The 27,823-nt window shown below is 40.0% G+C and overlaps 1 protein-coding gene across 1 annotated transcript in view; it reads right to left on the reverse strand.

Moving 5' to 3' along the window:
* The window catches only part of LOC149205702 (uncharacterized), a 35,789-nt gene extending 17,893 nt beyond the window's left edge, over positions 1–17,896 (reverse strand). The window contains exons 1-2 of the mRNA XM_089395140.1: positions 17,561–17,896; positions 17,260–17,399 (exon numbers count right to left, since the gene is read on the reverse strand). Coding sequence (XP_089251266.1) covers positions 17,260–17,399; positions 17,561–17,896 — 476 coding nt within the window. The remainder of the gene's footprint in view (positions 1–17,259; positions 17,400–17,560) is intronic.
* Between the last annotated feature and the right edge of the window lie 9,927 nt (positions 17,897–27,823).

A 27,823-nucleotide genomic window follows, 5' to 3' on the forward strand; every position in this document is an offset into this window, starting at 1 on the left:
GGGGCAATTTGGTTGCTGGCCGACCTTGACGAATTGTTCCATAACATAAATAAATTCATATCTCCATGAATACATGTCGGAATCGGATGATCTTTAGATCAATCCTACACCTCTCGATGAGAGGAGTCCAAGTAAAATATCAGCTTCCATGAATAAGTAGACGCACATGGAGTTTGGCCCTAGTTTCCCATTTTAACAAAGTCCCAATGCCAAAATTGTGTCCTCTCCCAATGCTCATCTCTAATGCTAAAAATCAAAATTGGGGATATTGCAGTACTCCCTGCCAAAAATTGTTTGTCCTCAAGCAATGCCTGAACAAAATATGGTGTGTGCGAAACAACCCTGCATCGGCCATACCACGCAATGGGATTTGTCGTCCTTCCTCCTAAAAGTGCTCCCCAATACTGCTCGGAGTCTAAACATCTGCCTGCAAGTAAGGTCCACCAACTGCTGTAGATGTTCCTGAGACACCTCGAAATGTCTCACCAAAAGCGGGTCATGCAAATCCCTGAGTGTGGGCTCAAGGGTGGTGCAAGTGCTACCTCTGCAGAAGATCAGATTACCCCCAAGCCTGCATCCACCAACTTGCGTTCTAACCATATGCCACAGCTGGAAAGCCTCTCTCACAATGCATTGTGTCTCATCCAACTATCTCATATGAACCTTCTAGGTCCTGTTGCTTGCGATGAGAGCATCAAGAGATGATAGCCAAGTCCTTTGTGTTAGTGTGCAATGTTGGAGTGATAAATGGAAGCTCACGGTCGTCCCTGTGATCAACTCGCTTTACAAATCTATGTGCCAAACTCAATGATGTGCCTGACACCCTCGTCAAAAGATCTCTGGCGGAAACACTCCGACACCCTGTTGTGCATCAACATGCTTGGATGCACACAAGTATGTACCCCTACACTCCTCTGCATAGCATTGAACTCCGTGGCACGACTCCATGCACCCTTAGATACCAATGCTCAATGCCATGCCTCCATGTACCATAGGGCATCCCATATGTGCCCATGTATCCGCCACTTTGTTAGTGCACCCACCACGATGTGATCTACACCTCCTCATTTTCCTAGGTACACCCGAGCAGCCCAACTCCTCACATGTAATCACGAATAACGCTACCGTGTCGAACCTCAGTAGCTTCGGTGCCCAATATATCAATAAGAGAGCATTGTCTCCATATGATGCCTTGTCTAGTGGCCTGTCGATGCCACCTCCTCCTACCAACTCCTGCCAGAGTGGGTTAATCACCCTCTGATCCCATGCTCAATCAATATGCCAATATAACTCGTGATATCTACCTGCTCTCCTGTCAAACCATCTCGTCACTAGTGTTGATGTAGATCTAGAAATGTGTGTGCGTCCAATCATCAGACCCATCACATAGCGACTACTATCACCCACTGGCTCCACCATGTGATGGAGAATTCCACCTTGATCCCAACAATCTAGCCCTCGAGCCCCTCTAGAAATCCACAACCCCTGCTAAATTGTGGCCATGGATACATCTAACCTCCTAGCCAGCTCCACCAGATATCAACTCAATATCTCTCACCATCCAACCCCGAGAAAGGGATCGAATGCACGAACAACCATACTTAGAACAAGTCCTCCATCCTACACAACTCGTGTTGCCTCTTCTCGCTAGTTTGGCCAATCCATGTAATCTGCCTAGGTAACACAGTCTCTCTCTCACCAACATGCGGGGGCGACCAAACAATGTTGCAAGCCCCATCAATGTATGCTTGAAGGGGATTTTTGTCTGAAAGTACGATAACTCTGTTGGCTGCCAATGCACCTAACTGCTCCTCATCAATGGCTGACTCCAAGGATTGTTGCTCATCCTCCTCCACCATGGGCTCAACATGAGCCACTAATTTCCCCTCCACAGATAGCTCATCATGCATAACATCCTCAACAATCAGCGATAGGTAGCTATCATCTAGAAACTCTGTCACAACTTTGGATAAATTTGAGCCTGCCAGCGCTTCATCGTTGGACATGTCTCCGAGCACCTCACTAATTTGTTGTGGGCTACTATCACCTAAAAGCTCGGACATGGCCTTGGACACCTTGGCAATGGATACCTCCACAACGGACAACACCTAATCCCTGGGTGGTACCTCATCAACAGATGGCCCTTTGAGTGTATGCTCTACTCTCTCAACTAGGGTGTCAATTAGAGCTACTAAAGGGATCTCCAACAAGGGTGACTCTTGTGTCACACTGGACACATCGACATGCTCCTCACACTCTTGTGTGCCCACAAACTCATGCTCAACCTCCTCCTTAGGCTCCTGATATCTAAAGCCAAGTCGCCACTAGCAAAAGTGCCTCCTAGTCTCACCCTCTAAATGTCCCTGTCTTGCCTGCTCCTTTTGAGGAGATCTGGTGCACTGAGTCTGTCAAATTTCCCCACATGGTGTAGGTGGTTGCACCCCATAGCCTGTGCACCTATAGTGTCTCTACCATAAGGATGAGGATGGAACTGGTCTGAAACCTTCCTCAACTGGGCCAATCTCTCATCGTTCCAGCGGATTCCACCCTTAAATTCTTGCATACTAAATCTTCCTTGAGCCATGGGTTGTCTATGGTTTAACGGTCACTATGCATACATGCCCAAATCTTCCATGATCTAGTTGGCTACCCCATAGTTGGCCAAGATTATGGTTCTGATACCACTGTAATATTCCTAACAGAAATATTAAGTGAATAACAGAAACATGAACTATGACAACAACTATGAAATTCAACACATACACAGCAAATCAAACACGAGGAAATGCACCAAAACTCTAAGCCATTTTATTTATTTTTGAGCAAAATGGAGTACAAATGAGTATGAAAGAGGAACCTGGGCTTGCTACAGCAAGCAAAGCCAAACCCAGCTGATGATCAAGCTGCCCAAATGTTAGATGAGCTCCCCACCATGTTCTGCACTAGCCCAAAAATTTACTACCACTATTGCTATAAGTGCACTGAGATTTCAATTTTCGGCCCTCAAATCTACCGAAAAATTTTTGCAAAATTAAATGTAGGCTCTCCACACCAACTCCAAAAAACCCAAAAATATCTCGCAAACCCAAGTGGTGGAAATGGTCCCGAAGTGAACTGTGCTTCCCTCACCAAACCCACAAAAACTCGGAAGGGTTTGGCCTGAATCCACCAACCCGAAATTACCCAAAGTTGGTGCGTTCTCCTCCAACTACTGGCCCAACACCTAGTTTAGAAAGCTCTGCTAAATCCTTGCTCCAAAACTCCTCCACTGAGCTGGAAATTCCTGCAATATTTCTCCCAAAAGAGAAGTGAGAGTCCAACCTTCAAATCCCACTAGCTCTAAGTGATTTTGCTACTACAAACGGAGCCCAGAAAAATGACTGCACAGACCCTAGCAAGGAAAATTCATCCCACACTGAAGCAAGTACCTCCAGCCCTGAAAATCACTCCAGAGTTTTGTACCCCCTCGAGGAAATTTCCTATAAATCCCCGAAGGGAAATTCCCTGGGAATCTCCTCCCCCAAGCACCACGAATTAGCTTTTGCATCCATGTCAAAAGATGGAAAAATCGACCCAAGTGATAGCCTCCAATCAAGCCCAACAAATCACTATCCAAACTCTAGTCTAACCATACGTAATTCCATGCAAAAACCTAGAGCCTCTAACCCACGCTTGCTCACATAAAATGCTCCATGCAAATACCTCTACGCCCAAGAAATGCGATCTGCTGAGTAAACTCCTATAATTATGTCCAATGGAAACTCTGAATTGAGCTCCCCAAATTGCCTCACTAGGGAGACACTCGAACATCATCGAAATGAGGAAGGAATTCCCGCTCGGAAATCCCTTGTGCTTGTTAGTTTTTGTAGCATCGAATGTGTTCTAGCCACAAAATTTGGTGGAGAGACTAGAATACATGAGATCTCCAAAACCTAATAAATCGTTTCTAGAAAATCCACCCAGAGATGGCTTAGTTAGATTATTCGCTGATTTTGTCTAAACTTAGGGAATATGGCTAATTAATCAGAATTAATTAAGTTAAGGTCAGAATTCTCTAGAAACTCACATGGATCGATCCAGAAATGATCTGAACCATCGATTAAGATTTAATCTTGGTCGTTGGGGTTCCAACAAAAAGATATAAGAAGGGCTTGATGTGGTGATAGAGAATGCACTAGAGTCACTTGGAGAATTCGATTTTCCAGAGTAGCAGTAGTCAGCTGTCAGAGAGTTCGAGCTTTAGTGAGGTAGCAGAGATAGTGAGGGGCAGGGACAGTGATTCGAGGAAGTTTTCCAGATCCGGAGAGGCAACAGCAAGAGGGTCGAGTTATTCTCAATGAAGCAGCATAGAGGACTGCACAGTTGCTTCAAAGAAGCAGTTCGGTTTGCTGGAAAGAAATTCATTCTCAATTCCAAAGGCCAGGTAGAGGGTCCATAGTGTCAGAGAGGCAATTTCCTCTGTAGAGACAGGTTGAATGACTTCATCAGAGGCAGGTTTGAGGCTTGACGTCATAGGGTCTATGCAAAGCAACACAAAGGGTCTAGGGGGCTGAGTTTTCTGAAGGAAGTTGTGCCTGGATTGCTTGTGGAAGAAGGGTAATTCCCTTAAAATAATTTTGCCTAGATTTTCTTCTTGTTTGGATTGTCAGTTGGGCATCCATAGATTGTACTCATATTTTTGCTATTGCATAATAATAAAAACCCTCACTATTGCACCGGTTTTCCCAAGTTGGGTTTTTTCAGGGATAATTATCCAAAAATAGCGGTGTCATTTTTATGTGTGTGCTAGTATTTTATCAGTTTGCAGCACTATTTATTTTCCGCAGTTTTACATTGTGAAGGTTGCAATGTGTTTATTTCGATGTTGTCGTAGCAATAAATTGAATAATAAATTTATCAGTTAGAAGAAATAACACCAGTTGTTGCAATAGGATTTCAATGGTAAAATTTTCACATGGTATCAAAGCATGAATGATCAGCCGAAAAGTTCAAAAGTGAAGATGGGAATTTCGCTATTCCAAAGGAGCAGCAGGCCGAAATTCATAGAGGCAGCGCAATGCTTAGACTGGCAGGTAGAATTGTTGGGCAGAAAAATTGATTTTCCATTGCAGGGGTGCAGAAAATTCAATTTGCACACGATAGTGATTCCAACAATCAAAGGAAGCAGCTACAGGTCAAATTTTCACTAAGCAAATTTATGGTTGGATGCAGAGGGTTTTGCTGCAGGTTGCAGATGCAAAATCCACACCGGGTGGAAGAGAGAAGCACACATAGCAGAGGGAAAATTTTCCTCAGGGAACTTCGAGTCTCGGAAGTTTGAATTTCCAATTGCAGCCTGGCAGTACCAGCTAGCAGAGTCATGCATTCTAGGAGAAAGTGAAAATAGTAGAGCAGCACCCAAGCACAAGGAAAGAGGCAGTTTTCGACAGTTTCAGAGATAGCCACTACAGGGCTTAGAGATTAGGATAGGTTGGATGGATCTTCCAACTATTTCATCTGGAAGGCTAGGATGTCCTTCCTTCTAGATGAATATGGCTTGAAAGCCTACACTGATAATGTAGTGGCAGTTCCTCAGGATGCAGACCAGCTCAAGGAATATAGGAAGGAGATGGCACGGGCGAAGCGGTTGATCCTGGATGGAGTCCGGGACCATATAGTCTCACATATAGCGGCCAAGGGAACGGCCAAAGAGATGTGGGATGCTCTCTCCATGCTATACCAGGGTACTTCCGAGCAACGGAAGATGTTCCTAGAGGAGAAGTTGAGATGCATTAGGATGCAAAAGGGGGAAGGCATAGATCCCTTCCTCACTAGGATTCAGGAGGTTCGAGATCAATTTTCAGTTGTTGGGGTAGCGCCTCAACCTTCAGAACTAGTACGATTGGCACTCAATAGTGTCTCAGAGGATTGGCAGGTCTTCGTCCAAAGTATATTGGGAAAAGACACGCTACCAAGATGGGACAAAATGCGAACCAATTTGCAGCTGGAGGAATTGAGATGAGCTCTACTGAAGAGCTCTACCAATGGCAACAGTAGCAACGGACAGATGGTGGTGAAGGAGGAGAATGTGGCCCTTGCATTTAAGGGTCCCAGTCAGGGGAAAGGGGAGCAGAGAAAGAAGAAGAAGGATCTGTCTAAGGTCAAGTTCTTCAAGTGTGGTGAGTTTGGCCACTACAATACCTAGTGTCCTCTTAGAAAGAAGGACAGAGGAGAAACAGGACTAGGCAGCAGCAAATGTTGAGATAGATAGGCTATCCTCCAGGTTGGAGGAAGACCTCACTATGATAGCCCACATAGCTCCAGGAGTGAGGTTGGGTGGCTTGGAGTTGTAGCCCTAGAGAGCTACAGAGATTGGGCAAGGTCCTTGAGGAGTCCACCTCATGAATCATTACCTTGCTACTGGGGCCCACAGTATTCAGTAGCAAGATGGATCAGTGTCAAAGCTGCAATCAAAATTCCCGAGTGACAATTGAAGGACTAGTTGCAATCAGATGCTGGAGAGCGCAGTGCAGAATTGGCAGCAATGTAGAGTCAGCAACAACGCAGATTCTTCAGAGGCAGTACAGATGCTAATAGCAGTCAGGACTCGGGAGACAAATGCATCATACTGAACACAGTTGGTTCAGTATTTTGGATGCTTCTCAGTTGCAGTAGTTGAAGTTGCAGTTGCAGCAACAACCGATGAGAGGGAGTTGCAGTGTTGGCAGTAGTACAGCAGGGTCAGCAGCAGCACAGATGCAGCATCAAAGTTGCGCAGTGGTTGGTGGGCAGTTGCAGGTAGTCACAGTAGCCAAATATCAGCAGTGTGATAGGAGGTGATACAAAGACAAGGTGTTGTGGCAGGATGTGCAACACCAAAACACATTCCTCGCTAAGAGGGAGTGTTAGCTTTTGTAGCATCGAATGTGTTCTAGCCACGAAATTTGGTGGAGAGGCTAGAATACATGAGATCTCCAAAACTCAGAAATCGTTTCTGGAAATTCCATCTAGAGATGGCTTAATTAGATTTTTAGCCGATTTTTAAATATTTCGTAAGAAACTTAGGGAATATGGCTAATTACTCAAAATTAATTAAGTCAAGGTGAAAATTCTCTAGAAACTCACACGGATTGATCCAGAAATGACCTGAGCCATCGATTAAGATTTAATCTTGGTCGTTGGAGTCTCAATAGGAAGATATAAGAGGGGATCGATGTGGTGATGGAGAATGCACCAGAGTCACTTGGAGAATTCGACTTTCCAGAGTAGCAATAGTCAGTTGCCGAGAATTAGAGCTTGAGTGAGACAGCAGAGATAATAAGGGCAGGGACAATGATCTGAAGGAAGTTTTCTAGATCCAGAGAGGCAGCAGCAAGAGGACAGAGTTATTCTTAGTGAGGCGGTGTAGAGGACTGCACAATGGCTTCATAGAAGTAGTTCGATTTTCTAGAGAGAAATTCGTTCTCAATTCCAGAGGTTGGGCAGAGGGTCCAAAGTGTCAAAGAGGCGATTTCCCCAGCAAAGACGAGCATAACGACTTCATCAAAGGTAGGTTGGAGGCTTGACAACATAGGGTTTGTGCAGAGCAGCGCAGAGGCCGATGTAGAGGGTCTAGGAAGGTGAGTTTTCTGCAGGAAGTTGTGTCGGGATTGCTTGTGGAAGAAGGCTAATTCCCTTAAAATAATTTTGCCCAGATTTTCTTGTTGTTTGGATTGCCAATTGGGCATCCATAGATTGTACTCAGATTTTCACTGCTGCATAATAATAAAAACCCTCACTGCTGCACTAGTTTTCCCAAGTTAGATTTTTCTGGGGACAGTTGTCCAAAAATAACGGTGTCATTTTATGTGTGTGTGCTAGTATTTTCTTAGTTTCCAATGCTATTTATTTTTCGTAGTTTTATTTGTGAAGGTTGTAGTGTGTTTATTTTGATGTTGCCATAGCAATAAACTGAATAATAAATTTTTCACTTAGAAGAAATAATACGAGTTGTTGTTGTTACCGCTCAAACTAGCAGGGAACCTAAGGGGAATCCCTAAAGCGAAAATGCTACGCCAAGGGCAACAAATGGAGTCTTAGCCCACTATCACCTCAGATAAGGCTCCCTTCTATTTATGGATTTTCATCGATGGGAGGAGATCTGGTATGTGTGGAGTCACTAATGAAGGATAAGTCAATGAATATGAGTGACCCGAACAACCCTTTCCCAGAATTTGTAGGATAAAGGTTGCTTTCTTTGTAAGCAAGGTACTAGGTAATCTAAGGAAAGGAAGAAACGATTTGAGGGTTAGGTTTATGGGATAAGACGTGCGAAGGAGATTCCCAATCCCTAAAATCCTTATTAGAATTGGTATCCCAGATGGTTCTTGAAGAATGGTCTTTCAAAGGAGTGGGACCACAGGGGGCCAAGTGGACCCAGTCTAGGTTATGAGGAAGGAATGTAGCAACCAATAATATTCTTACCCTAGACAAGGTGGAGAGAGGATCAAAGAAAATATAATTACTCGAAGATGTTGGTTTGACCTTGGGAAGTGCTAGCCTTGGGGATGGTAGAAAAAGTTTTTGTCATGAAGCTAGGGCTTCGCTTTTCTGTCAATTCCATCGTCGGAATGTTTTCAAATTTGGAGGGCTAGAGGAAAGGCCAGTGCAGGAGACCCTAGGAGATCAAATTTTTTCAGTGGCTAACATGTCGGGAAATTGATGCCCTAGGAACTCAAATGTGGCTAGACTTGGGAGAAGGTGAAAAGACAAGAGATTTGGTAACCACCCTTGGTAGATCAGTGCCTTAATCCTTGGGAGAATGGAGTCTATGTTGATTATGTGTAAGATTTCTTGGTTCCCAGTCAAGGAGGCCTCAAAATTACTTCACAAACCCTTTAGGTCAAGTGAAAGCAATCTTACAACTTTTATACTTCAAATGCATAAGAGGAATGACTTATCAAGGTTAGATTTTACCCCTACGAGGTTTCGCTCACACAACATGGCCCATACATGGAGAAAATGTTATAATAGAGACAATCCCACAATATTAAGCAATAATTTGCATGCAGCAATTAGCCCTAAAACAACGAAAATCCCAATCCAACATATATGACAAAAGTAACAAGAATAACATCAAAATTTTGTACTTACATGCAGTAGAGTATATCCAACCATTCACAAATGACAATGGAGAATCTCCAAGAGAAGATAGACCAATAACCATACATCAAAATTCATCCATAAATGCTCCAATTCATCCTCCAGAAAAAAGTGCGAAATTCTCTAAAGAAGAGAGAGATCCAATCCAAAGTGATGATGAGAAATGATCTCACCTCACTTGTATTTATACACATCTTAGGAGTTCGAATTAGCCTCCTTGGCCTACATAAGCCCTCAAAATAAAATAATGTGCTAATAATACAACTTTTGGTGACAAGCCCACCAAACTAGCTCATAAATGAAAAAGTAAGCCTCTCAAGAGGTCAAATAATAATCTATGCATGTTGTAGGGCCCTCTAAGAGGCCTAATGAGGTCCATGGGTGCCACAATGAAGAATAGGACCCTCAAAAGCAGTGGACAAGGGGTTGACCCCTTCTAATAACCTATGGTGCTCCAAATGACACGTGGGGGCACACAGGTGTCCTCACGGGTCTCCAAACAAATCAAAGATGTTGTAGATCATCTACAAGGGCTAGGATGATGGTGTAGGTGATCCTCATCATGCAAGTTTTGGATCATTTGCCAAGTGTATGGTGTAGATATGGGGCCAGCTGGGCATGATGGATCAGGTGCATCCTCCTCGTCCAATAAGTGAACCACGAGCAATCTCTGAATGGCTGTGGGGATCCATGGAGTGAAATTTGCTATTGTGGAGGCCCATGGCTCTCAACGTTCACCCTACATGTGCCAATGTAGCCCTCTAGAGGATTAGGACCTCGTATAGCGAGACCAAACCCAAACGGAAACCATCTGCAATCCGGCATAAGATCTAATGTGTCCCCTAGCCTTCCAATACAAGTCATTAAAGAAATCGAGTAAATGAGCTTACCTAATCATGGACCACAGGTGGGGACTTCATAATGGTCTTCCCTTCCATAATGGGCTTTGGGATGTGCTAATGTCTCCAAAACTCCAAATGGGGTTAACCAAATGCCCCATTAGGTGGTTTCTGCTTCTAAAGGGGATTATATAGTAAAGGTACATCCTTCAAAGGTGGTGGCATGTAGCAGATAGGTGAATGAAGTATGGAATGAGAAGGGGCAACCCTGGGTCACATGCTAGGGTACAAGGGTAGCTGATAAGAGAGAAGCCCACACTTGGGTTTATAATGTATAGGAGGGAGAAATCGTGGTACATGAGGTGCCCCGACCTTGATTTTCCACCCTTCTTTTATGCCTTTTGTTTTTTTATGATTTTCTTTGATTGACTGCTCAGGGCTCAAGGGGTTAGAGCATGATGTGTAAGATATAGCAGTGGAATACCCCTTTTAAGGTGGGGCAATTCATCGCTCACTAGTTGTTGGGACAATCATGGGTTCCTACATGATGAAGATGGCTCATAGAACCTGTCGGAACCAGGGTGATGGCCATGATGATGGGGTCAAGCTCATGTATTGGCTTTTGCCCACGTGCTAAATGTTTTTGTCCCGACCATCTTTTGCATTTTATGTTACTTTTCTTGTTAAATGTGGCCATATATGCTTTTAACTTTCTTTTCAGTTGCATCCTAAGTCACCAAGTTCATGTTCGTGTTCGAGTTCGGCGACCTTGAAATTTGAATAAAGTTCGCCAACTAAAATTTTGCCGATAAAGTTTGACTTCAAATTAGACATATAGAAATTCAAAAAAAAAATTGTATATATATAAAAAAAATCAATTTAAAGTCAAATTCAAAGTCCATAATGCACATTACAAAGACATAAGATTATTGCTCAAACATTTAAATCATTTCCACATAATTTTATAAACCATGAAAGCAAGTGCCAAATTCCAATAAAGAACCAACTTCCATACATAGTAAATAAGGTGAGAAATTCATCATAGACATTGGCACCCATATCAAATTCAACAAAACCATGGGCCATATCAGATTTCATATATTGAAAAACAATCTGATAAAAAAGTATTCAAAATATATAAACTCGAAAGTTTAAAGTAGCTTGGTAGTTTTAGAAAATTGTTTATGCAAAAAGTAAACTAGAAATCTAAAACAGGAACAGAAGTTTTATTCTTGATGTTCTTGTGGCCCACTTGTTATATCAAAAAGTTCTATATCATCAAGAGCAGAAGGAGTTGTGAATCCGCAAGATGCTTCAGCATCAAATCCATCAGTCAATTCCCTGTCAATGTTACTGTCAATGTACAAATCAGCTTCATCCATTGATGCATTTGGATCATGATCGATCCACGGAGTAGAGGAATTGGATGACTCTTTAGCCACATTTTTCAAAGCCAACTGCAAGTTACTACGAACATAAACAAGATCTTCTAATCTTCCAGATAACAATCTATTTATTTTCTTGGAATGAATGTGGTCAAAGGAACTCCAATTCCTTTCACATGCTGATGCACTTGATCCTTGGCTTAAGATACGAATTGCAAAATTTTGCAATTCTGGTGCCCCTGAACCATAAAATTCCCACCATACTGTTGGATCACTTCTGCTCCTATCATACTTTGTTGATTGTGTTCCAAATAACCCTTCTTCTAACCTGTATGCCCTCAACTGACTTCTGACCAAACCTGCAATTTCTGGATCTGGATTTAGCTTCTCAATAGCCTGGATAAGTCCATTCATGACTTCTTCATCCCTATGTCTTGGTAACCCAAACAATCTAGGGTCCAAATAGCATGTTGTTGCATGTAATGGACTATGCATCATCTTCCATCTTTGATCAATTAAATCCCATATCTCCTGGTAATCAGCTTCCACATTATTAAAAGCAGTTGCAATGGTCTCTTTGCAACGATCAATGCTTTCATAAACAAAACCCATACAAGGTTTGTCACCATCAACCATGCGGAGCACATTAACAATTGGGCCACATATTTTTAAAACCTTGTTTGCATTTTCCCAAAAGCCATTATTGAGCACTATTTGTTCAACATTTTTCCCCTTAGTTTCTTTTGAAAGGGTAGATCTCTCCCACTCAGTGTTGCAAAAAACAACTCTTAGGCTCGCTTTTTCCTCAACAACTCTTTTCGGAGTGATATAAAAAGTGACAAACCTTATATCACAAGGCCTCAACAACTCTTTTGATGCATTCTTCCTGTATATGCTCAAAGTGAGACGATGGTTGATGATGAAGTTTGCAATTGTTTTGGCTCTTCAGATTGTCTCATTGACCCAAGGAAATTTGGCTAAGTCATGCAACATTAAATCCAAGTAGTGAGCTGCACAAGGGGTCCAATAAATGTGATTATACTTTTCCATAATCAGCTTCCCTGCACCAACACAATTTGATGCATTATCTGTAATAACATGGACAACATTTTCCTCCCCAACCTCTTGAATCACTTCATCCAAAAATAAATTCTGATGTCTTCACTCGATCCATTACATTTACTGCCTTCAAGAAAAGTACCCCTTGAGGACTATAAACAAGCACATTGATCAATGGGCGATGACACAAATCTGATCAACCATCACTCAAAATTGTGCATCCTGTAAGCTTCCAAGACTCTTTAATCTGAGCCAACTTTCCTGTCACTGTCGTTTGTTTTCTTTAGCAAAGTTGTCCTTAAAGCTTTAGATTCGGGAGGAACATAGCCCTTCCCAAAATCAATGGTCTTTTTAATTACATTTTTAAAATATGGACTCCTCGCCACATTAAAGGGAATTGAACATGCATAAAGAATTCTGCAACAGCATCATCAACTTCTTGTTTCTCAATAGGTTTCCAAAATTGATTTAACGTTTTGGTTCCCCCTATTTTTACTTGAGTAAAACTTGATCCACCAATGTTTGAGATTGAATTAATGGTGTTGGAGGAAGACATGGCAATCTCCCTCTCAATTCGCTACCTCTTATTTACCCTTTTCTCCTTTTGCATCTTTGCAGTGAAATGGTCTTTCTCCACTGTGGCTTTTTGTTCATCAGAGATCTTAGTGCAGCCTTCAACACCACCTCCACTTCCATTGCTAATACCGAGAAGGTGATCCACTGCTCTAGTTAAAGTGCCAGTGAAATCATGTCCACACAGCTGACATGAAAGATTATTCCCATCTTTTTTGACAAAATTCCAAGCTACAACAGTTGATTTTGGGGGTGCCATTGAAATTTGAAGGTTCTGAACCTCTGATTGTTGAAGACTGAGGTGAAGGCTTGAAGCCTGAAATGTCTGCAATTTTTTTTCAATTTACATTTTAATTAGTTTTATTTTTTTTGCAGAATGAAATTATGAAAATTTGAAACTATAATTTATAAAAAAAAAAATTATCAGTTCAAAATTCAGCCTGAGCCTCTTTAAATACTGATAAATTGTATTTAATTTTAACTGATAAAAACTAGTAAATTTTATTGAACTGATAAAAAAAAGTGTATTTAAATTTTTGACTTACCTGGAGGCTGGAACTTGGAAGCTGGAGTCTGGACAGTGCACTGTGCGGCTTGCTGGAGGGCCGAGGCTGCTTGAGGGCTTGCTTGAAGGCTCACTGCTCTCAGGAGTCAGGCTCTGTCAGGACTCAGAAGGCTCACTGCTCTCAGGCTCTGTCAACTTTTAAGGGCAAAGTCCAAGTTGCAGCCTATACATGAGAACTTAAGTCCTTTAATGAAAACTGTGTGATCCTCATCCAAGTGGACCTCAATTTTGGCAAGACATATTATAAATTTATAACTTAATCTTTTATTTCTTAGTTACTGTATCGATATCAGTGATCACGTCCAATAGGAGATGAATTGAATAATGCAAAAACAAACAAACAAAAAATTTACAGCCAAAAAAAACAACAATACACAGCCTACAGGAGTTTGAAAGTGTGCACTGTGCAGTACCCTTGATCACTCACTGGTCAACGTTTTGGCAAGAGGGCGAGTATTCACACGAGGACGAGTTCTGGTTAGCATTGTCAACCTTCAGGACATTGCCACAACCTTCAAACCACGGTCCATAGCCTGAGATGAGGTCGATGCTAAGACTCAGTGTCTAACGGTGTCTTACAATTTGTGGATTCGAGCTCGAATTCAAACACTAATCTGAGCGGTGGAGCAGCCAGCTTCGAATTGGAATGTTAGCGAAGGGATTGGCAACTTCTAGGTTACGGCCATAACTTAGAAGTTTGTAATCCGCTGAGACTAAGCTGAAGCCTGAGAGTCGAGACCTGTAGGTTGTGTATGAGTTGAGCTCAAGCCTCACGCTGCTGAGAGTCGAGGTCAGTGGTCGCCGCCGGCTGGTCGCTGCAAAGTTTAATGAAATGGAAACCTAACTTCTAACCCACGAGCCGCGGCAAACAATGAAACCAAAACAAAACCACGGGCCCGCATTCATGTTTCATTTCTAATTTTTTAACACTGCAAAATCGAATTTCAAAATGAATCTGAATGATTTTCAACGATTTCCAACAATTAAATTCGCCTTTAAATTCGAATTCGTTTCAAGTTCGAGTTCGCCATTTTGTTCGATGAACTTGAATGAATAAATTCGAATTCATTTAAAGTTCGGCGAATTTCAAATTTTTCCATTCAAATTCGCCGAATCTGGTGACTTAGGCTGCATCAACCTTCGGGCTTCATTCCAGGCCATGACCCAAGGTGTGGGCAAGGGGAAGGGGCAAGCTAACCCTATGTGGACCCAATGGAGGGATGTGGACCCAGGTGGGAAATATGATGAATGGGGCAATAATGGATGGAAAGAGGGTAATATAAGCGGATAAGGGAGCAAGACCACACAACCAAAATCAGGGTTTCCCGTGAAATACCATCCCTAGAACCAAATAGTCAATAAAAGAGATCCCATGGGACTAGAATCCAAGGTTAATTCCTAAAAGGGATCTAGGGGATAGAATCGAGACAGAATCACAGACCTAGCCCATTCTTTCTGTCGAATCCCCCCATTAATCCATGCCCAGAAGTGTCCATGATAAGAAAACTATAATACTCAATTTCAAAATGACAAGGCATACCTTTAGATTTGGGAGGCCCACCTTCAAACATACGATCATGGCAGATGGGCGAGGGACCACATGGCTGGCTCAGGTGGCAAAGAAAAGGCACAATGAGCTAGTTGGTGGCTGCAAAGGGCCACTGTCTACCGGCTGAGGATCATCTTGGAGAAAAATTTTCTCCTAGGGATATTACCCACAAAATGGTGGGTAACAGCTACAACAGGATTTCAATGGTGAAATTTTCAAAGTGCTAAACAACACGGGTTTTGGCTTAGTAGCTCAGGAGAACTAGAGTTGAATTGTAAAATGACAAAAGACGCCCAAAAGTGAGGCCCCCAAGATCTATTTATCATTTGTTGGTCTCTGTTCTCCTTGTGGTCCCCACTCTCTCTCTCTCTCTCTCTCTCTCTCTCGTAATTCGCACTTCCTTCTCTTTTCGCTCTCCTCCAAGAGTGCAAGTTCCCTCCTTAGGTCGAATTTTTCTTTCTTGTGGCCTCCACATTCCACTAGAGCTGCAATTTCCCTTTTTCCTCCTAAGTCCCAATGCCAAAATTGCATCCTCTCCCAAAACTCGTATCTAATGCTGAAAATCAAAATTGGGGATATTACATCCTGGGGTTTCCAAAGTCACTAGAGACTTTACCAAGATCCATGGAACTTAGGAGATGTGGGAACATATAGATGTGGGAAATATTGATCTGTGAATTACAAGGAAAAATGAAATAAAGAGCCGAAATTAGTAGAAATTTGCACTTTACAATTCAAACTACCCCACAGTAGAAGTTTGGACTTATGGCCATAGTCCCACAGCCTAAGGAGCTCAATGAATATTATAGGTAGGAATAAAATCTTGAAGGAGACTAAAATGGAAAAGCTCATGGGAAGCCCTAATCATAAGACTGATACCAATTGATGCAATTATAATTCCAGCAATTCCTATTATATTCACACACAAGAACTCATAACAAAGAAAGTATGCAATTATGAGAAGAGTAATGTTGGAACTGTACACATGCTGTACATTAATTTTATTATTATATAGAGTACAAAACTGTGCAGAGAATGATCAAAGATTACCAAATCTCTAATAAAATACAACGAAGTGGGTCAGTGATCAATAGATAAAGTCACCCAAGGATAAAGATAAAATACAATATAGAAAGTAAAAATATAATACATGTTCATTAGATTAAGTCTCATAAATGGTTGCCCTGTTCAGTAAGATAGCAGTTTTGATTCTCTGTAGAAAGACCATAACCGGACAATACACCACAAACCTCTGCATCAAGAATGTTTGGATGAATTTTGGACTGCAAACTTATATCATATTCGACAGAGACAGAAGATTCTTTAGTCATTCATAGAATATTCACTAATGGGCACCAAAATGAAAGGGCACATAGCCTTTCACTCATGGATAGATGAGCTGTGAGCATATGCAGATGCTCACTAGTTTTGGGGAGATGATTACATCAAACGGGGTTTAGGTTTTTCTTATAATAATCTCCACACTCTTGTCTACAGATATCTATCATGGTAATCAAGATTTTCTTGGGTCCTTTACAACTTCCCAATATACGGTTCCTTTTCCATAGTCAAGGGTTAAAATTCTCAAATAAGTTCAATCTGTTCAAACAAATCTGTTCAACAACTTCTCTTGAATTCTGAGTTTAAAGAATAACTGCAAAGAGCAAATTTGTGTGCTCAAAGCAGAAGACTGAAAGATGTGATAGCAATTTAAATTTTACAATAGCACCTGCCATGTAAATCTCAGCCTGGACAGTTTTAGCGATTGATTACCATTAGCTAACCTCTGGATATTGGGCATAACTAAAACTCAGTACGTGACCTGAATACATAAGATAAAAAATAATTGAACAGTTTCAGAGGGTTCACATTGAGCAACATTTTGCTGCAAGGTAACGTATCCTATGTCAATTAAAATTATCAGAACCATGCAGAGAACCATAAAATATTTCATGAAAAAATAACATATTATAAAATCATGAGGATAGTGAAATAAGTAATGCTGCAATATACATTGTAACTCACTAGTACACACCCATACTGTCCACTGAAGACAAAATGCAAGATGTGGTATTTATTTCACTAAGCTACACATACTCTTATTGACTGCTACTCAAAGAAATAGGGCACCATAAAATAGTGGTCTCTGAAATCAAAGAAATAACACACCTGCAAAGCGAAAAAATCTTCTGTAAACAAGTCAAGGAGAACCTGCTGCAATGTGCAGGTAAAAGCCCAACACTCTCGATGGGCAAACTGGATGTACGAGCTGCACACCGATCTAGAGTAGAAACTAATCTTTGAAAAACCTGCATGTAGATCCACCATTGAATGTCCATACTTCATTATGGAAAGAAACACAAGAGGGGAGGAACAACATATTATGAAAAGAAGTCGACCATAACATTTCAAAATTATAAAACAGTGTCCAATGTCTTATTTACATAAAACTAATCAAATGAATGCTCACCTCCACAGGAGCATCTATAGATGAATTCAGCACCCTGTTGCACAAAACCTCTAGAACATTTGCTTCAAGAGATTCATCAGCTTTTAGGATTGCAGGTGACAGAATTTCAGAAGGAAAAGCACGCCCACAAGAACCCAAAAGAAATGTTTCATAGGTATCTGCAACTTCTTTCCAGAAGCGGGACCTTCCAGGTCCACTACTGGGTAAATCAACCTTAGAGCCAAAGGATTGTAAATTTGACTGCAAACTGGTAATGTCATCTACCAAGATATGATTGAAAGCCTCCACAGCAGTCCTCCACAGTGAACCATCAGGAATATCTCTCCTTGTAGCCATGCACCTTAACAACAAAGAAAATGTCTCAAACCAATTACCCAACCTCTGTAGGTAAGTTTACAATAAATTTGACCATTGAAAATGACAATCTTAGTCAACAAGGCACCCACAATTTCATAAATTACAATTTTGATAATACTAATAATGCATCAATCTCTAACTTATGATAATTTTATTAATGTCCATAAATAACCAAGGAATAGGTCAATGACACTATAGAGTATTAGTGGTCAAAAGAAAATTTTATTAATGTCCACAAAGCAACAGGGAGCATATTAATGGGACTAGAAAACAATGTGCGCAAGAGACTGTTGGAGTGCCTTGAGGCCCTATCTCAAGTTTCAACATCCAAACTAAATATAAGTGGAGGCAAAGATTGAAGGGGAAGCATCCATGTCTCCATCTATCACTCAGAAGAGCTTGATGAAAAGCCCAAGGATGTCATCTAAAGGGTACCCAAGCTAAGATGCCTTGGTTGTGTGACCCTGGGCAGAGCTTTTGAACAAGGTGGCCTATGCCTTATGCCATCTAAGGCCGATGGAGTACATCCTGTGGCAAAGTTTAGTTGTTCAATCTAACGCAAGGGGCAATTCTCTATCATAAGAAGGTCATGCTCTAAGGCCATGTAGAGGCACCACATATGCCATTTGTTGCCGCCTAAATCGACACCTAGGAATATTATAGAGAAAATCTCTAACTCCACTTGGTGTGGCCATGGGGGCAAGTCTTGAGTTGAGGCTGTCACTCAATTCTCAACTCCTTCGTCTAGGCTTACTCCTAGTCGAAGTCAATGGGGGTGGACCCTACAAAATATCTAAGGCTCAACAAATTGATTTAATGAGTTAAGTTCTAGGAATTTAAATAACATAATCAAGGTACAATCCAACTATGTAAACCAACATAAGAACTTAAGACATAACCAATGATTTCATAAACATCCACAAGTATAAATATTGCAAGATAAGCATAATAGACCAATGCCAAATGATAAGTATTTGTAAGCAAATGATCCAAGTGCAAAAGATAAACTTGGAAAGAAGAACTTGAAAAGTAAATTTGCTTAAGAAATAGATACCCCACAAGATAAAATACCTAGGAAATATAAGCATGCATAATAATGAAAATACTTGAAAATGCAAAGACTTAGAATCAAGATGTTCAATAAATAATATATGCTTACTTGAAAAAAAATGGCAATTGCCTCATGATAGATGAACTTTAAAAAACCACAATTGCGAGATGGATGTAGAAATTGCTCTTCGTTATTTTTAGCTTAAGTTAGATGGTGAGTTCAAATATCTAAACCAAGTTTCAAATGAACTTGCTCCCCAAACCTTATCCTCGTCAAGGCCCCAATCTCAGAATAAGGAAGCAATAGAGGAACAAGGATCCCTAAGTTGCTACTTCAACCAACCAATGTTGGAGGTAAATTTATTATTGCAAAAAATTGACAAATTGCTCTCTAATCTAGAGTTGCGGGGGAGAGCTCCCCCCGCCTTGCTCCCACTCCCAATCCGCGCTCCGGGTAGGAGTGGCTCAGGAGCGGGTCGGGAACGCGCTCCCAATAAAAAATTTGCACTCCCGAGCGTTAAATTTTCGCTCTAGGAGCGATTCGATCGACACCGGGAGCAATCCGGGCGGAAAAAAAAGCCGCGGACGCGAAAAAAATCCAATTTAAAAAAAAAAATATGTTTTAAAAACTCAATGGGGCAAACAAAAATTTCATTATCACTTGAATGAGAGCAAGAGCAAAGGAGCGAGGAGAAGCGAGGAGCAAGTGTCGAGGAGCAAGGAGCAAGCCTGCAAAGAGGTAAGTAACTTAGTAATTTAGTTAGTTTAATTTAGTTAGGTAGTAATTTAGTTAGTTTAATTTAGTTTATTAACTATATTTAGTAAAAAAATCATGAATCTAAATTAAATTAATTAATTAATTAATCTAAATAAATTAAATTAATTTGCAGATTCAAAAGCCTACAAATATCAAACATCATGGACCTGGCTATATTTCTTGGCATTTTCCTCTTCTTGGTCCCTTTTATGGTTATTATGGTGCTGGAGAGTAGGAAACAGAGGGGCCAAAATGAAGAGGGGGATGAAGAAGCTGGAGAAAGTGGATTTGATGAAAACCCCGGTGAGGAGGAGCTGGAGGAGGGTGAACATGACTCTCAAAAAACTAAACAAGACCAAACCCCATTGTGGAAATATGTTAACAGGCCTAAAGCAGGGAGAGGGGTGGAACCACTAAATTTCATTGCCCCCACTGCAACAATGATTACACAGGTTCATACACCTGTGCCAAAAAACACTTCTGCAAGAAAAGGCCATGGGATGGAGACAAACAAATAGGAATCAAAACTTGTCCAATGGTGTCAGCAGCGGATAGAGCCAAATACATAAGGGAAGAGGAGGAAGCCCAATACAAATCAAAAAAATCAAGGGGTTTCTTTGAACCAAGCTCACAATCACAAGCACAAAGAACTCCTTCAGCATCCTCCCAAGGCAATGGATATGGAGGCACAGGGTCATCAGCTTTAAGGCATAGAACCATATCAGATTTCCTTGATGAGGGGTGTAAGAATGATGTGGATTCAAAGGTTTACAGGTTTCTCTATGCATGTGGGATACCATTCAATGTTCTTCGCTCACCTTATTGGCACGAAATGGTTTCTGCCATAAATGATGCCCCTAAAGGATACAAGAGCCCTGGGTATGACAAGGCAAGAACCATTGGACTTGATCATGAAAAAGCAAAAATATCACATTCTTTGAATAGAATGACAAGTTCTTGGACTGACCATGGGGTGTCCATTGTATCTGATGGATGGACAAATGTAAAAGGCAAGCCATTGATAAGTGTTCTTGTTGTGTCTGTTAGTGGTGCCATCTTTCTAACTGCACATGATTACTCAGACAAGTTCAGGACCGCCATAACCACTGCAGAAGCATTACTTGAAACAATTGACCGTGTTGGGCCATACAATGTCATCCAAGTTATCACTGATAATGATCCTAATTGTAAGGAAGCGGGAGCAATTATTGAGGATACATACCCCAACATATTTTGGGCTGGATGTTTGGTTCACACTTTGAACCTTCTGATGCATGATGTTGTCAAGAACAAAAATGCACAATACAAATGGATTGGTGATTTATACAAGAAAGGCAAACAAATGATAAAATTTATGACAAATCATAGCAATACCCATGGCCTTTTCCATAGTCACTCGAGATTGGAGTTGTTGAAGATTGCAAAGACCAAATTTGGTAGCTATTACCTCACCTTCAAGCACCTTTTGAAGGTAAGAGAGTCATTAGCTAGCATGGTATCAAGCCCACATTGGCAAGTATTAAAGGAAAGGGCTACAAATGTAGCTGACAGGCGAGGTTTTGAACTAGTGGAGGAGGCCGCTCTGGATGGTCAGTTTTGGACAAGTGTGAGGCAAGTATTGGATTTCACCAAGCCCATTTATCACATGATTCGGTTTGCAGATACAGACAAACTAGTGATTGGCAAGGTGTATGAGCAGATGAATACCATGTTGGGGCAAATAAAAGATATTGTTCATAACAGAGATCCCGAGTTGTACAAACTAATTCATGATTGTGTGTGTGAACGGTGGAATAGACTTAATCTTCCACTACATTGCTTGGCGTATATCCTTACGCCAAAATACTACTCTACATCTTGGTTGGGCCAACCTGCACCAGGGGGTGGGATTAGGACCAAACCCCATTTAGATGCAGAGGTAACTAGTGGATATTTGCAAGCATTAGAAAACTTGATACCTAACAGGGAGGAATGTGTAGCTGTGTGCCTTGAAATAGGCAAATACTTCAGTGGCACTGGTTTGTTTGGTACCTTCCATGCAATGGAAGACAGAGACAGATTTGATGCTCTCACATGGTGGGAAACATATGGCGGCCATGGACTTTTGCCAAAATTGGCCAAAAAAGTTCTATCACAGGTTGTGAATACTTCTTCTGCAGAGAGGTGTTGGAGCACCTACAGCTTCATACACAATGTTAAAAGAAACAGACTCAATGAAAACCGAGCAGAAAGCTTGGTTTATGTGCACTACAACTTGAGGTTGTTCAGTCATTACTGTGATCGGGCTTATGAGGATCCCACATATAAAATTTGGGACAATCACCCAGAGGATGACAATTTGGAGGATGGTATAGTGCATCTTGAAGAACTGGAAGAGGAACTTATAAGGGATGAAGATGACGCAGCTACAGCTGCAGCAGCCATGCCACCTCCACCTCCACCATCCAGTAGCAGTGCTCGAGGTCTGAGTCTTGTTCCTTTGCTGTCGCCACCTCCATCTACATCCTCGCGTGGAGGGCATGTGCCTTCTAGTTCTAGTCGTCGGTCTATGCGGGAGACTCCTAGAAGACCACCACGACCTACTTATACTCCTGGAGACTCTCGTGGCAAGGGCCACATGTAGATTTACAGTTTACTTGTCTTTTCTAGTTTCTATTAGTTTTCATAATTGTTGAGTTTTGAGTCCTTGACTCTTGACTCTTAACTCTTTCATATCATAATGATATTTTTTGTAAACAATATATGACTGTGACAATGAAAATTTGAAGTTTGAAGTTGGCAATTATAACTCATTGGTAATGATTGTGAATTATGAGTATGATGCTTCGTGAAAGATTAAAGTTGTTTCATTTCATTTCATTATTCATGTTTCATTTTATAACATTTCATTTCATGTTAACAGTTAGAAGTTAGGACTTAGAAATATCTAAGATATTACTTCTTGTAATGGTTAAACTTAGCTTACAAGTACAACTTTGGTGATCAATGATGATAAATGTTATATATTGAATTTTCAATTTTGAAAGCTTGAAGTTGAAACTTTAAGATTGAATTTGATGAATCATGATTCACGAGACTCAATATGTTGCAGTTGTAATATGTATTTTACTAACTTGTGGACATGGTTGAAGATTATAATTTCTAGATGATTGATGTGATATGGTTCAATAATCAATCTATGTTTTTTTATGTTTTCTATATCTAATTCATCATTTTACATGTTTTTGTTGACATATATGTATCAAAAATTAAAAAATATATATATTTTTAAAAAATCGCTCCCGGATTCGCTCCCAATTCGGGAGCTTCTGAAAATGGTCGCTCCCGCTCCCGTTTTCACTCCCGCTCCCGCTCCCAAGTAACATTGATGAAGACCAACACTAGTTACATTCTGCAACACTCCCTCTTAACTAGGGAGGTATTCATAACTATACATATAGGTGTGTTCCAAGCTATAGCCACTATAGGTACCATCAAGCTTCAACTCTAACACCAACACAAAGGGATCTAGGTATTGTATCCAAGGTCTAAGCTCCATGAGACCAATGATACCCTCCGTACTTTGGGATCTAGACATCTTCACAGGCCAGCCAAATGTCCTCCCTAGCATCTTACCCAAGATGCTTCATCTCTCCTATCAACTAAATCAGATATATCCACCAGTCCAAGCATGCTTCCAAGATGTTCAACTTTCTTATGGAGAGATCTACCTGTACAATCACAACCCCAGTTAGTAACAAACTTTCAAATATATATAAGTTAGCACAAAACTTCGAGGTTTTCAATCATACTAATGTTTCTCAGGTCGACACAATATCCAAACATATTTTTTGTGAAAGCTTTCTTCTTCAACTTCTCCAGCAGCACCAAACTCAGAATCAACACTTCTTCCATAATATCTAAATCTTGTTTATAACTTCATTAATCATGAACAACCATCTATAGTGCTTTAGCTATTCTCCGATCTCATTCTTTCTTCAAGGTCTTATAGCTGTCACAATATGCCCTCCCTCTTAACTGGGGAGATATACCCTTTCTTTATCCAAGCTTCTTCTTTATAACAAAAACCTCTTTCTTCTAGCCACACAGGCTCTTTTATTTGTATCATCATATCATCGAAGAAAATTCAATCTTTCAAAGCATCATTCCTTCAGGAATATTATTCTTTCTATGGCAACAAGGTTATCTATCCATTTTTAATGCCATCATCATTATTACAACTCCCTTTTTCCATCATGCTCAACATCACCAATTCATCATCAAGTATGAGGTAAGCATCTTCAACATCTTGAAGATTATGTACGTGCACATCTTCAACAAGTACAACCAAGTACAAACAAGAGCATTAAATCAATTTTATAAATGTTAGCATATTATCATTATGAGAGCATCTAGAGTTATCAAAACTTTAAACAAGAAATTAAACTTTGGACATCCAAAACCTAAACTTTGTTAGGTCTATAATCAACAAGGGTCATATCTTTTATATCCTAGACTTCGACAATTTTGTCACAAACCCTAGATTCCATCATTGAGACTTAAAGCCTTAGATATCAACAACTAATTCAATCATAGCATTTTACATTTGGAGTTTCAATATTATGCTTTAGAATTTCATGTCAAACTCTACTAAGGTTTCGTTACAAACCCTAGATTTCATCAATAAAACTAAATCATGTATATCAACAATCAAGTTAGCATTCTAGCATTTCATATCTAGGGTTTCAGTATTATTTCCTTATATCAATCTGTTACTAGGGTTTTTACCATAAACCTTGCATACAAACATCAAACTCCAAAATTGGATATAGACTAGGGCTTCAATTATGTGGAAGCTCATACACCTAGGGTTTTATTCCTAGGAATTTACATTGACTATCGCAAGAGTTGTCATAAACCTTAATTCATCAAACACTAAAAATCTAGGGTTTCATCATATAACCTAGATATCATCGACAAACCCTAAAAGGCTAGGGCTTCTTTATACCATTATCAAAATCCTCAATATCAAGAGTAGGATACCATTATATGATCTACACTTTATTAACAAACCCTAACTAGACTAGGGTTTCATTATTATTGTCAACATACCCTAAGCATCAAAAGGTTAGGGTTTTATAGTGAACCCTAAAGGTTAGGGTTTAACCAAAATGAACAAATGGTAAGAGATAGCATGACAAGGGTAGATTAATCACCCAAACAAGAATCTTTATAATTCAAAACCATAAACATAACAAAGTTAGTAATATAAGGCAAATTTTAAAATGATCGTACCTTTTAATGAAAAAGTTTAGCTATGAATCTTTATACATACCTTGAGATTCTTCCTTTACAAACCTTGTAGGGTTACCTTAATAAAGGGATCCCTCTGAATCTTGCCATAATCCTTTTAGAATATACTTGCAACACTTTCTTGACAAGTATCATCAAGTACAAGTCTAGGGTTTTCATTAAACTTTAGAAGATGAATTCATAGGGTTTTGAATACAAAAACTAGGCATTATTTAATTCCATTCTTGCAAAGAATTGTCCAACCCTAGCTATTATAAGAGGAAGCAAGAAAATCAGGATAATGTTCTATCTACAATTCTTAGTTATTTATTACAATGAAAACTTAGCAACTCTAGATACTTAACAAATGAACATTCTATACATACCTCAGGATTTCATACCTTTGTCTTTTATGATCCATTGAGCTTATTTCTTTCCTTGCAAACTAAAGATATATTTTCGGAAGATTGAGGTCTAAAAAACAATAATTACTTGACTTTGAAGAGGCCTTTTTCCATATAGTGGTGAAAGACAACAAGTTCTCCTTACTGTTGAAGATTGCTTCTTGACTTTTACTGTTGCTTTCTTTTGTAGACTAGGTTCACTTTCAACAAAGTTCTGAAATTGAGTCTTACTAACCATATACTTGTCATATCTTTGTGAATGCTATGTTTCTCAGTTTATCAGTGTGTTTAGAATGACCCAAAAAGAGCTACATTGGAAGTTATTGGCTATCACTAAAGGGAGACTTGAATGTTTACAAAGAAATTAGCTTCTACATCTATGTTTAGGTTCGGACTTCATTTATATATAATTCACAGATTTGTGGCCTTTATTCCATGTAGTTCGGCTTCTATGAATAGTACGTGTCTGTGTTTTAATGGTGACTGTCACTTTATTTTAAGCTTTCCAACTAGGCCTATAAGGCTTTTCCACAATTCAATCTTCATCTCTCTTCAAGTAGAGATATTTCGTTGGTTGTCAAGGCTTCACAAGATGCTCTAAGATGGAATTAGGTCACCCACACTTGTGCATAGTATTCTAAAGTTTCGAATCCCTAAGGAGGCACAGAGAATTCGGGTTCCTTAATGGTGATTTCAAAACTTGTAGACTAAGTACAGTGCTTCGCTCTCCTTATTAAAGTGCTTGGCCTTGAATGGGCTATTATCCTTTTCGAATTTCTGGAACAGAGCTTTTATGTTCCTCAAAAAACTTGCTTTCCTTACTCAAGCCTGTGGCCTAGACACTGTGAATAGAGCTTATGAATGTGCCCAGAATTCTAATTTTCTTCCCCAGAACCTCAGTCCTAGAGAATTACCCTTTCTTAATTGTTTTGAAGCCCACGTGACCTTCTTACTTCCCTTATACAAGTGAACCAAGCTCTAATACCATGTTGAGAAATCTAGGGCAACTTAGTTACGACTTATTTTATTGATTTCTCTTATACTTTGACAAGTTCTTGAGATTATATTAATTATTCATCATTATTAATATGTTATGTTCATCATTAAGATAAATGCCAAACAAGAAGATCACAAATAGGACACCATAGCTAGGTACATAGCCAGGGAAAAACCCCTATGAAGGGAAAACCCAGTCAAACTCTTCTTCTAGTAGAATCAAATCAAGATGAGACAAACCAAGACCTTTTTGACCATGACACAATCTTTCCTCCATCCATCAAGTTAGCCTTTAAGAATCTTCTTTCAAAGACAAATCAATACTTCAATTGATCCAATAGACTTCGTCCTTTTGTAATTCTGCAATTTTCGGTCTCTCTTGTCTCTTCTTTGTACTCTCGACCCTGCAATGCATCAAATCTCTGTGGTACAATGTTCCTCTTACGTGTGATAGAATGAAAGACAATTTTGGCACCATTTTCTGCTCCTTTTAGGCTACTTCACATCCTTCTTTCTCACTAAAATATTGCAGATCAAAAATTGCTTGTCTCTTTTCAAACTAGGTCGAGTTCACTTGCTATAAATAGTTGTTTCTGTCTATTCTATTGAGGCCGACATGAATGGTAGGAGAGGCTGACTTGATAGGGGGCAAAGCCAACTTGATGGAGGAGGAAAAGACATAATTTTGACATAGAAACTTTTTCTTTCTTTGACACAATGAGCCCAAGAAGGGTCTCTTACATGACAGCTTTGACTTTGACTTCACAAAAATTGTAGAGCACTCAATGGGTGCTTTGACCTAAAAACAAATACATAGAAAATGAAACCCATGCTCATAAAATAAACTTTTTTAATAATTTTCCTTTTCTTGACAAATATCATGACTTAAATATAATTATGAAGACTAACACTAGTTACATTATTTGTAATATCCCTAAGGAAAATTTACAATAATAAACAAAGCAAGCATAGTAAAAATATACAGAAAATTGCACACAAATCAGACCACAATATAGAGCCAGAAACTGCACTGTGGTAAGCCATTTTATTATGAAAACATGGGTTTACAATCTGATGTTTGGAAAGTGTACACCTAGGCTTGCCTGAGGCAAGCTAGCAAAGCCCAAGTGAAGAAGACAAGTCCCCCAAACCTGTTGGCTGATCTCTCTCTGGCTCTGCCCTGAACTGCCTAGAAAATGAGTCGTTGGCTATAAAAAATAGCTTCTAGGGCATCCTGCACTGCTTAGAAAATTCTAGGAAATTAACCTCGAGTTCTCCATCAATAACTCACAAAAACCCATGAAGGAATTGACCAATGTTGACCTTGGAATTTCAGTCCAATTTCCCCTAGCTCCTCCTACTACTAGGTATTCCGACCCACCTGTAAATTTTGCTTTTGAGTGTGAAAATGGCTGAAATCTTCAGCAA

This window comes from Pinus tabuliformis, chromosome 1_2 (genome assembly GCF_031772625.1).
Source record: "Pinus tabuliformis cultivar Carrire ecotype Pingquan chromosome 1_2, CPIR1, whole genome shotgun sequence".
NCBI classification, from domain to species: Eukaryota; Viridiplantae; Streptophyta; class Pinopsida; order Pinales; family Pinaceae; genus Pinus; species Pinus tabuliformis.